At 31.2% G+C, this 12,407-nt stretch overlaps 1 protein-coding gene across 1 annotated transcript; it reads left to right on the top strand.

The window, feature by feature from the left end:
- Window positions 3,291-10,491, top strand: LOC109359141 (dCTP pyrophosphatase 1-like). Its single transcript, XM_019603689.1, has 4 exons — window positions 3,291-3,294; window positions 4,633-4,637; window positions 8,699-8,815; window positions 9,997-10,491. Exons 3-4 carry the CDS (start codon window positions 8,699-8,701, stop codon window positions 10,288-10,290), a joined length of 411 nt encoding a protein of 136 aa, XP_019459234.1. The 5' UTR covers window positions 3,291-3,294; window positions 4,633-4,637; the 3' UTR covers window positions 10,291-10,491.

Genomic DNA, 12,407 nt, shown 5'->3' with positions numbered 1-12,407 from the left:
GGAGGCAACAGTCGCTTACAACATGCATGATCGTCTTTGTGGAAGTGCAACGAGGACATGAAGTTGTGAATGTCATAGTTTGTTTGAGGCGTTGATCGTTTGTCAGATGACATTTATTGATTAGCCGCCACAATAGAAGAATAATCTGGTAAGGACCATTCCATTTCCAAATAACATATGCTATAGGAACACTAAGGACATTTTGATGCCCAGCAATTAGTGAATAGGATGACTTCACAGAAAAAGAACCATCCTTAGAACCCAGTCAGATCATCGTGTCTTCAAATAGTTGATTCATAGCCGGATGAATGGCCACAATTTTATTTGCGATATGAATTGGAATAGTATTAAATAATAATATCTTGTTCTACTCCCAATGACTATCAAAAAATTCAGAAATTGTTGGCGCAGTATAGGAAATTCGGTTTAGAGCCCAAGAATGCCACCTAAAGCATGCTCATTTGGAATCCACCTATCATTCCAAAAATTTATTGATTTACCATTTCCAAGCCTCCAACCCAGATTAGGCTAAGAGCTAGACCAAACTTTCCTGATACCTTTAGAGAGTGGGGATTCCTTTGTCACTTTAGGGATCAAATCTGTTCCACATTTGTACTTAGCCCTGACCACTTTGACGCATAGGTCATCTCTATGAGTAATAAGGTTCTAGGAAACTTTCATCATAAAACTCTGGTTTACTAACCTGGACTGTCTGATATTAAGCCCTCCTGCTTGTTTGGGTCTGCACAACGAGCTCCAATTCAACCAATGGGTCTTATGGCTTGAATCATCATCACCCCACACGAAAGGTCGACAGATTTTGTCCAACCTCTCACACATAGAGATTGGAAGCAGGACAATATGCATGACCTATGAAGGAAGGTCCTACAAGACAAAATTGGTGAGGGTTAATCTGCCAACAAAAGACAGTTGTTTGCACTTCTAGTTACTTAGTCAATGCTTAGCATTTTCCAGAATATAATTATACCGCCTTCAACTGGTACCCAAATGTTGAAGAAGGACCCCTAAATATTTCCCTAAGTTAGATGTTCTTGAGAAACCAAATTCAGAAGCAATTTGATTTCTAACTGATTCATGGATATTTTTGGAGAAGAAGTTCCCCGTCTTATCTCTATTGATCTTTGGTCCAAAGCTTCTGCACAGGTCCAAGCATGTAGAGATAACTTCGACCTGCTTCAAATTTGCTTCTGCAAGAAGAATAACGTCGTACGTAAAAGTTAAATGAGATAATTCAGGGCTACCCCTGCTGATCTTAATTTGCTTCCATAGCCCCACATCTCGAGCAACCAAAATCAATTGTGACAACTTCTTCATACAAAGAACAAAGATTTATAGGGAAATGAGATCCCCTTGCCTTATGCCTATGTGGAATAAACGGGTCAAGAGCTTCCCCATTCCAAAGAACCTGTATAGAGATGTTAGTCACGCAAACCATGATGATCTCAATTATATTATTCAGCAGCTTCACATCTAATAAAGTATATTTCACAAAACTATAATCAAGTCTGTTATAAGACTTTTCGAAATCTATCTTGATGGCTATCCAACCGGTTTTACCTTTCTTGTTATGCATAGAGTGGATAAATTCTTGCGTAATGATTATATTATCACTGCTTTGCTGATCTGGAATGAAACTACTCCTATACAATCCTGTCAAAGTATGCATAACACCTCTTAAATGAGTAGCCAGAACTTTAGTAATCACTTTGTATGATACGTTGCAAGACTAATCGAACGAAAATGCTTAAGATGTGAGGCTTGATTTGTTTTGGGGATGAGTGTGATTAACATCTCATTTATAGGTCCCATCAGACTGGGATTAAAGAAGGCCCCTTTCACTAGACCACACAGCTTCACACCTACAAGATTCCAGTGGTTCTGGTTAGAATAAAGCATGGATGCCATCCTTCCTTGGAGCTTTATAACCCCCAATACTATAAATCACCCTCCAAATCTCCTCATCCGTTAAAGCGGCTTCAAGCAATGTCAATTGATGATCCTCCAACTTTGGAAAGCAACCAATCAGAATAAAAGGTGGAGCAGGTGTCTATAGTGTGCAGACTCTTATAGAAATTATTAGTTATACCTTCTAATTGCTCTTTGTCTTCATTCCATTGGCCCTCATAATTCTGGAGCATTGTTGTGTGACTCTTCCATCTTCTAATTATTGTGGAAGCATGAAGCTAACGAGTATTTTTATCCTCATAGAAAAGCCATTTACTCCTATACTTTTGGAACCACAACAATTCCTCCTGCCTAAGAACAGTTTCATACTCTCCCCATAAAACCTTCTAAAGGTTGTCGAGGTAGACATTGGGCCCATTAGCTAGTTTCTTGGTAATATCATTTAACCTTCTAATGAGAATCTTTCTACGTTGGAAATTGTTACCAAAAACATCCTCGTTCCAAGTCTGCAAGTCAACCTGTAGCTTATTGGTTTCATCATTCCATTGTAGGTGATTATCCCAAGACCTAATGACCAATTCTTCAAAGGAAAGGTGTGACATCCAAGCCGCTAGAAGACGGAAAGGACGTTGTTTTCTATTTGGTGTTGAGCTTTCAGAAAGGCTAACCAAAAGTGGGGAGTGATCCAATTTCATAGCATTGAGATGAGTAACAAAAGCAAGTGGAAACCGTAGACGCCAACCTAAGGTAGCTAGTGCCCTGTCCAGTCTCTCCCTTAGGTTCCCTATCTTCCAAGTGTACCAAGGTCCATAATAACCCAAATCAAGTAAATTGCAATTACTGATGAAATAGGCAAAAGTCGATTCCCCTCGTGGGAGGTGGTGGCTGTTGCTACCTTCACGTTCCAAATACGAGGCAACCACATTAAAATCTCCCAATATACACCACAGATGACTAATACAGTTTGCTATAGAATAAAGAGTATCCCACAAAGAGATTATGGCAGTGTAATGAGGGCTTGCATAAATTGTAGAAAGCAACCAGACTTTTGCTCCTGAAAATTTAACCTCCATAGTGATGGATTGATTCGTAGTCTGAATTACCATGACCTGCCAAATATTGTTGTCCCACAGGATCTAGATACCTCCAGCTCTACATGTAGCATCCACTTTTGTAGAGCTATCGAAACCTAAATTATTGATAATCCTATCAGCTTTATGCCCACTAACTTGTGTTTCCATCAGTATAAGCATTGACATCAAGTACTCTAATGGCAGGTCCTTGATAAGGGATTGAAACCTCTTTCCGCTTGCGCCTTTACAGTTCCAGCACAAGATCTTCATTAATCAACAATATTGTGAGTGGGGTGTAGAAACCCCAAAGCAGTAACATGTCTATGAGAATCCTCAATGGCCGTGTTGCCCATTTCTTCAATAGCCGCTACAATCGACTTATCTGGAAGAGGTTCCGAAGGATTATGGTAGCAGTTACCTTCACAAGAGAGTTGGAGCTTGTTGGGTTTTGGCTTTTAGAATACCTGGCCCAAGCACCCATCTCATTCATGCTGAAATTACAATTAGTTTCCTTAAAATCATAATCATTGGAAGCAGGCCTCGTAAGGCTGTTAGGACCTAATTGTTCCTCGCTTTTATTTCCGTTAGTAACCTCTTTCTTGGAACCCGAAAGCCCGAAGTCAACACCAACTAAGTGAGGGCTATAGGCGTTTTTTGCTCCTACAGGACCACTATTTTTAAAGGTCACAATATGCTGACTAACCTTTTGGGACCCAACAGATTTTCCACCTTTCTCAAGGTGGCCACCTTGTTGTCTGTTTTTTGATTTATTCCTTTGCACAAGCATCCAAGGTCCAAAGACTTCCTCATTAAGGTGATCATACACTTCCTCCACCATTTTAACTTCTGGCGGCACTAAGCAATTACCCATCGCTTCGAGACCAGTTCCATCAATCTCGGGTGGAACAATTGATGAAATGGGTCAAATTCCTTCTCCTCATTTCCCATCTTGTACCATCGGTTTTCTACCAAGTCCTTATCGTTGTCCTCTAGTTCTTGCACACTGTCAGTATTTGGTGGAAAAGATGAAAGCTTTTCCCTGTATAGCACTAGCTCCTCTGAATCTATCTCTTTCCTTAGAATTTCCATCTCCGTCATTTCCATATCTTCACTTTTTTTTGTACTTCGACACATCATGTCTTCCTCCTGGGGGGAATTCTAAAACCCTAGCAGAAGCATACATATGCATAGCACTATTTTTAACTATCTTACCAAAGGTTAAAAAACTTAGTTATGGGTCAACGAGATAATCCGCAAGCAACGATACTTTCATGAAAACAACTTTACCCATCTTAGAAAACCTATGTATATATAATATATTAATTTAACACAATTATACACATTAATTTGTAGTTCTTAATGTATTCACTCAAAAACCTTATAAAACATTTATATAAAATAGTTATAATATGTACATCACATTGAACTCTTTCTTATTATGCTGAAGCTAAAGTTAAATATTTTTTTTAATTTTATAAAAATATTTAGTTCATGAAATTAAATTTATAGTTAAAAAATAACAACTCATATCAATAATATGTTATGTTAAGTAGGGATGGCAATAAAAACCGAACCCGTGGGTACTCGCCCAAACCGAACCCGAATTTAACGGGAAAAACCCGATGTGATTGAGTTCGGGTTTTACTCGAGTTTAAATTTCGGGTTCGGGTTTGGTATAGCAAAGACCCTAACCCGAACTCGCTCTAAAATAAGGTAATGCAATTGTTTTTAATTTCTATCATTTGTCAATTGTTTTTAATTTCTAATTTTACTTTACATACTATTGAATCTTCAAACATAAAAGAAATGAAGTAATACAAGAGAAAATAGAAATGTTAGAAAAAATTACACAAAAATAATACCATATTTTCCTTAATACTTTATCACTTTCGGTTTTTTTAGGGTTCGGGTTACCCAAAACCCGATGGGTTTGGGGATGGTATTTTTATTTTCAATCCCGTTGAGTTCGGGTTTAGGTTTTGAATTTCGGATTTGGGTTTGAATATGTGCAAACCCAACCCCGACCTGCCTCATTGCCCTTCCTAATGTTAAGTGTCCATTTACCTTTTTCAAATGCAAAATCAAATACTTTTGATGTCCAGCAATATCTTGATTCATGTGAAAGAACATAAATCAGTTAAGGAAAGAGTACTTACTTATATTAATGAATTTATATGTAGTTTTTTTTTTATATTTTATTTAATTTGTGTGATTTTATTCTTTTAATATTTATTTGGACGATTTTCATTCTTCATCTTATATGGTAATACAAAAACAATTTTTTTTTGTTAACTTTTTATCTAAATCTTTAACTATATTTATTTATGTGACAAACTTTGTACAATGTGACATTAAATGTGGTATATATTTATATGACATTCACAATTATAAAGTGCCATTTGTTTCATTTGTATAGAATTTGTACCATTAGCTTAATTTGTATGTGATTTTTATACTCTATCTCACATAATTGTTCAAAAAATAATCTTCTTGTAAAACTCATAATATAATAAATAGAATAAGGTATATTGACACTCTTGAGTTTTAGTAAAATTATATAAATCATATTTTTATTTTTTTTGCACTTATCAACCCCTGGATGAGAAATAAATTCGACTTTTTTTAAAAAATGGATTATGTTTACCTTGTGCAAATTGTGTGATCCTTCTAAGAATTATAGATAATAGATAAAGTTCTCTTACATATGTGTAGATATTGATATTACATATAATATTATTATTTCATTTGCTTACTAATGATTTTATACGAATGAAATATATTATGCGACAAATATTGCATTTGCCAAACTTTACAGCAAAAGTCCAAAGATTATATGGATTTTTATAAAACATTTAATATTGATAACATATGTATTTTTTTGCAAATATTCTACTCTATGGATTTTAATGCGAGTGAGAGCCGAATTACTTGAGATGTCAATTTCAACGTTTTATTGTTGATGTTGTTAGTCATTTATATTTGAAAAAGTAAAAATGTTGAACCATATCTGAATTAATTTGAACTTTGATGATATGGGAAAAGTAAATAAATAGTATTTGTTTGATCAAGTTATTTGTCTTATCTTAACTATTATGGTTTAGCTACTACAAGAAGATCATTTTCAACGATGAAGATAATCAAACAAAACTATATAGTAAAATAGAAAATGAGTTTGTTGTAGACAACATTATGATTTATATTGAAAAATAAATAGCTAAAATTTTTATCCTTAATTTGATCATCGATGAGTTGAAGTTTTTAACAAAGAGTGACACTTTAAATGAATGCACATTTTTATTTAACATCTTTAATTGTTTATTATTGTTATTTAGAATTAATATGTCTTTTTGAACAATTATCTATATTTTTTATATTTTTTGTTACTCAAATAATCTTATATTATTCCCCTCCTAAACTTTACATCAAATAATCTTATATTATCCACCACAAGAAACAAGTATGAGTAGTGTAAGAGTCAATATCTCTTGTGTTATAAAATGCATCAATAACTATAAGAGAATATTGTTTCAATCACTCTTACGCTATATTGTAACGAACCAAAAATAATGAAAATATATTGACTCGTATAGTATTCGGAATTATCTTTATAATATATCATATTTGTTTAACATAATTACATTTATCATAATTTTTGTAAAGATTACATTTATCTCTCACATAGAGGTAGTTATTATAATATATATATTAGAATATTTCTGTAGGCATAGAAAAAGAAGAGTGATTTATATAATTTTATTAAAATTCATGTGTCAGTATAGTTTACTCTAATAAATATGCACATTTTCTAAAATTAAAATTCGATGTGAAATATGATTAGAGAAAAACATGAATGTTATATATTATCACTTCATTATTCATCACTCATATTTAATTATTATTGTCTCTTAAAAATAATTAAAATGAATAATGAATAATTTAGTAATTGTATATAATTTTTTTTACTGACAACATACAACATATAGATATTACACTCATATCATTATATGTTATCCCCTAACAAATGTTACCAAAGAAAAAACAAATTAAAGTAGGGGAGAAAACAGGATTTTAAACACTACATCATACTCATTCTTTCTTTTCTAATTTTTAAACTTACATAATAATAATTTATCTTCACCTACCTAGATTTAATGAAAGGAAAGTGGTAAATGACCAACTTGCATAAATAAACATTATTGGAAGTTTTTTTCTTGAACATATAAATTATTTTCTTCAAATAATTATACTTTTATAAACAAATATTCTTTCCCGTTTTTGAAGGGATGATGAGGGAACATATTTATTTTCTGCAGCTAAAACTCCAACCTTAATATTCAACTCACATGACCTGTAATTTCTTAAACTTATCATAGATTTATTAATTGATAGATATACTATTTATGCAACATTAATGATAATTATAATAAAGTGACAATGTAAAAATATAGCTGAAAATGAACCAAATTAAATTGGTATTAGTTTGAAATTCAACTCATTATTTAGCTTAATAAATTTGACTAATGAACTAAATGAGCTGAACTTGAGTTGAAAACTAAGCTCGTTAAATTAATAAGTCAAACTTGAGCTAAAAATTCATTAAATAAACAAATCAAACTTGAGCTGAATGTAGTTTGACTCGTTAGGTTCATGATCTGACTCGATATATATATATATATATATATATATATATAATTTTCTATGTTTATTGTTATTTTTTATATCATGACATATGCACTATTTTTTTTGGATATTGTTATTATATAAACAAGATTATATTTATATATATATTTTCAGTATTTTTAAAAATGAATTAATTATTTGAGTTGTCTAAATAAACTAATTTGAACTAAACTAAACAGTTTGTAAAGTTTAATCGAGTCAAACTCGAACTAAAATAATGATTCGTATCAAACTAAAATTGAGTTTTGAGTTAAATAAATCAATATTTCTAATTCAACTATGTGATTCAGGTTCGGCGGCAAATGTAAAACAACTTTTACGCTTCCACAATATGCATTTTTTCTCTTAATGGATTGCAATTATTACTATTACTTTTTTCTTTTAAAGGAAAGCCTCCCAAACTGAACTAACGACGGCAAGTACAACATGGAAGTTTACGACCGGCACGTGCACCACGAAAGCATACGTCACATTAGTTAAACAACCGGTTATTACCGTGAACCTAGTCACTAATTTCAGTCAAAAAAATAAATTTTTATTTATTCTTTAAAAAATTTGTATACTAATTTACTATTTAAAAATTGAAAATTATTAAATGGGAATCAATTGAATACCTTTTAACATTTGGAATGACCATCAGCAAAGTCTATTTTAATTCATATTTATAATATTTGAGTTCTAATTTTAAATTTTATTTTTTTAACAAAATTGACACTAAAAAGTGAGTAACACTCCTCTCAATTAATGGAGAGACAATTAATATTTTGTAATATATTTTTAAGACTAAAATTGTAACTTCAGTAAAAATTAAAGGTCATAAATATCATTATTAGTTTTTTAGTGCATTTTCCCATAACTTGTCTCTCCATGGAGAGGAGTCTAACTCCCAAAATTGGTCACTCAAAAACAAATGGGCATTCACATTTCTTCTTCTCTATATAGTAACGCATTTTGCTACATCCTAAGAACCAAACAATTCCTCTCACTTCTCTTCGTTTCTTCTTGTTTTGGCTTTTAAGATGAGTGAAGAAGGAAGCTCTGTAACACTTGATATGCTTAAACAAATAATGGCTCAGTTTGCTAAGGACAGAAACTGGGATCAGTATCACAGCCCAAGAAACCTTCTTTTGGCTATGGTAACTTTCTTTTCATACATTAATGTATTAATCATTATTTTTTAAGGAATACCCATTTGTTTCTTATGTCATTTTTTGGTTGAGGAAGACCCATTTGTTTTATTCTTAAGGTTGTCTTCATATTTTAAATATGGAGTTGATATTGTTCGAAATTAACCATAACATCATAGTTTCAAAAAAAAATATGAAATTAGTGAAGGTGTGGTTTTTGAGGAAGAAGAATCAATTTTATTATTATTGCTTTAAATTTAATCTATTTTATTTATGCATGTTGAAAATTGACCTTACTAGTTCAAATCTAATGAATGGAAATGGTACAGATTCTTAATCTTTTTTTTTTAATCTTTCTCCTTGCAAGTTGGCTTTTTGTTATGATCATGATCAAAAAATTTCTAGCTTTTGTCACCTTACTATACCTCCCAAACTACACTCTGAAAACAGATTCGATTTTGCTGTTGCTGTAGAAGACATGTAATATTTTGTTCTCTCCCTTTCCTTGCCCCATGTTCTTCCTTAACCTTTGTGTATTACTAGGATGCAATAGTGAGTCAAATGATAATAGAGAGTATGTAAATAATAATAATAATTGGGGTAATATTTTTTATATCATTACATGTAATATTTGACATTGTCTAGAAATACTGACACTAATAATAAATATAGCTTTTGAGTTTTGGGGAAGTAAAAAAAGGTGATATCATAGTTCTATTCCTGTCAGGTGATACCACAGTTTTACTCCTTTGTTGTTAAAATTCTATATTTGTGAAATTAGTCTTTGGTTGTAAGCTTGGGGCATCCTTAACTTGATTGACTACCTATTCAAATTGTGGACTGTATTACCTAATGCAGCTACAATATTGTAGTTATGGTGACTGTCACAACTAGATTATACTACAATTGTGGTATGATGCTGAATCATAATGATGCGGTCACAAACAACCACAAGAGATTGCATTGAGCCGCATCGGCCCATATCTAATTCAAAAATATATTTTTTCTATCACAAAATAATTCAAAGTACAACGACCACAATCCACATCGCAATGACTACAATTGTAGTCACTGCAATCATGACTACAATCGCAACTGCAATTTAAAGTACATTAAACATTTTTTGAGCATAATGCATAAGCTGCTATAAGATTTTGGGAATTACTAATTTTTTTTTGGTGAGTATGCAGGTGGGTGAAGTGGGAGAATTGTCTGAAATATTTCAATGGAAAGGTGAGGTAGCAAAAGGGCTTCCAGATTGGAAAGAAGAGGAAAAGATTCATCTTGGTGAAGAGCTTTCAGATGTGTTGCTTTACCTTGTTAGGCTATCTGATATGTGTGGTGTTGATCTTGGAAAAGCTGCTTTAAGAAAGGTTGAACTCAATGCTATTAAGTATCCAGCAAAGATTATCAAAGAAGAAGAGGTTTCAAGCAAGCATGAAGAAAAAAATGTAAGTGGCAAGAGGGTGTTTGATAGTATATGAATAATGTGTTTAGTTGTTTAAGGGGGTTTTTAGGAAAAGAGTTTCTGTAGGTGTTTGTATGATTTGCTTGGGTCATTACATAGAAACTAGTATGGTTGGTGTGTGTTTTCGTTGGAACAGTTATTCTGACAGATTTTGTTACTGTTTTGGCTGAATAATATCCCTTGATTGATATGAGATATGGTGAAATTGATGTGTCCATTTTGTTTGGTGAATGTTTATGTCTAGGGAACATTTTAGTATACTATTCTTTATTACTATTGGAATTGAAACAAAGATTTAGGACGTAAACTTGACTCATAAACTCGCTATTTTATATTTATTATAAATTTATATTATTTATCATTTATTCAGATTAATTTTTTTAAAGAGTCAATGATAATTAAATATAATAATAGATAATATAATATAAAATATAATGTACATAATCTAAATGTTTGCATTGCATTATTTTATATTCTTTCAATCACGAGCGAATGACACTGGAGTCTCGACGGTATATATTAGGAAAATTTATCCAAGTAATTTGATTTTTTATTTACCATCTAGTACAACTTTTGTAAAATTTATGGGAAAGATGTAGATCTTGTGCTTCTCATGCATGACTTCACTTTCTTTTTTCTCTCTCTAGAAGAACTCGTGGATGAAGAAGATGAGAACTATGAAATTATGACCGCATTCTATAAAAAGAAACGGGTCTTAAACTCATAAATGTGAGACACGATTTATGCATGTTATACACAATTTTCAAACCTCTAAAATAAGGGAATAATTCACTAACAATAAACTTACAGTTTAGATGGAGAAACAAACAAAAATTACATTTGAGGATAAATGGAATGAAAGGTTATGTGCATATAGAAAAGATATAATATGTTTTCATATGAGATTAGAGACAACAATTATTTAGAAAGAAATGGATGAATGTAATAGTGTGTTGAAATTCCATTAGTAAATGCATTAAATGGTTGTATTGATAAGGAATGAAATTAAAATCCGCTAAGGAATAAAATTAGAATCCCTTTAAGAATAATGTCATCACACAAATACTAATTAAATAATAAAATAAAAAGTTTTACAATAATAAAATATCATAAATAAGTAGAAAATATCGTCAAATAACACAGTTTTTACAATTTGATTACAACAAAAATGGACAAATAAGTTTAAATCTTAATTAAACAAATTAGATTTTGTTACAATATAAGCTAAAAAATAACAAACGAAATTCCAATAATGACAAACATAAACACAAATAAGTTGAAAGAACAATTTTTTTTTCCTTATAAACATAATTTTGATGCTATTTTATTTAAAAATGATTGATTTAGCGGACGTGACTTGTTAGATAGACCAAGTTGTCGATTTTATATGCAAAATAGCCAAATCGAATCTATCTATATTGATTTTGGTTCATAGTTGACAAACGAACAACTCGAACAAATTGGATATCCATTCTATGATAAATCAACTGATCTAATCGAATTTAATAATACTGAATTTATCAATGCCTTCTAAATTCATCATTGTAGAGGGAGTAGCACATAGGAGAAGATAAATTTTTCTTGTGAGACAAAAAATTAAAAGAATAATTCTTTTGTCTTTTTTCTGAATTATTAAAAGAAATAAACAAAGTATAAATTTAATAATTCAACTCAATGAGTGAGAATATTATTTTGATATGAATAAATAAAGTGTTAATATCTTATTTTATTCATAATTGACATTCATTCTTAAAATTGTAATTCAATAATCATATTTTTTAAAATTGAATACCAAAAGAATTTTCTATATCTTGTCCATAAAAACATGGTATAGATTCCAAATGATCTGAAAGAGCAAATAATTTCCTCTTCACTTGCTCATAAGTTGTCTAAGTGATGTTTATAAAGAAATTGGGTCACCACACAAATATTTTTTATATTATATATTCAAAAGTTAAACCCAAACAATAAATAATATATATATATATATATATATATATATATCACTTCAATCAATCACCTTCAATTAATAAATTGTGATAGCTAGTCAATGAAACTGAAACACCTCACCTAGCTTGTAGAGAGAATATGGAAAAATTACGGGATTGGGGTAGTCAAACTACAGTATCCCAA

The sequence above is a fragment of the Lupinus angustifolius genome, chromosome LG11 (assembly GCF_001865875.1).
Source record: "Lupinus angustifolius cultivar Tanjil chromosome LG11, LupAngTanjil_v1.0, whole genome shotgun sequence".
Classification (NCBI taxonomy): Eukaryota; Viridiplantae; Streptophyta; class Magnoliopsida; order Fabales; family Fabaceae; genus Lupinus; species Lupinus angustifolius.
The sequence above is the reverse complement of the archived record's forward strand: the minus strand, read 5'-3'. Positions and strand labels throughout refer to the sequence as shown.

What these genes read in the sequence shown, in the direction of transcription:
- LOC109359141 (XM_019603689.1), top strand. Translation starts at nt 8,699, where the DNA reads ATGAGTGAAGAAGGAAGCTCTGTAACACTTGATATGCTTAAACAAATA. An exon ending in GAAACCTTCTTTTGGCTATG is followed by an intron (nt 8,816 to 9,996) that starts GTAACTTTCTTT and finishes GTGAGTATGCAG; the next exon opens with GTGGGTGAAGTGGGAGAATT.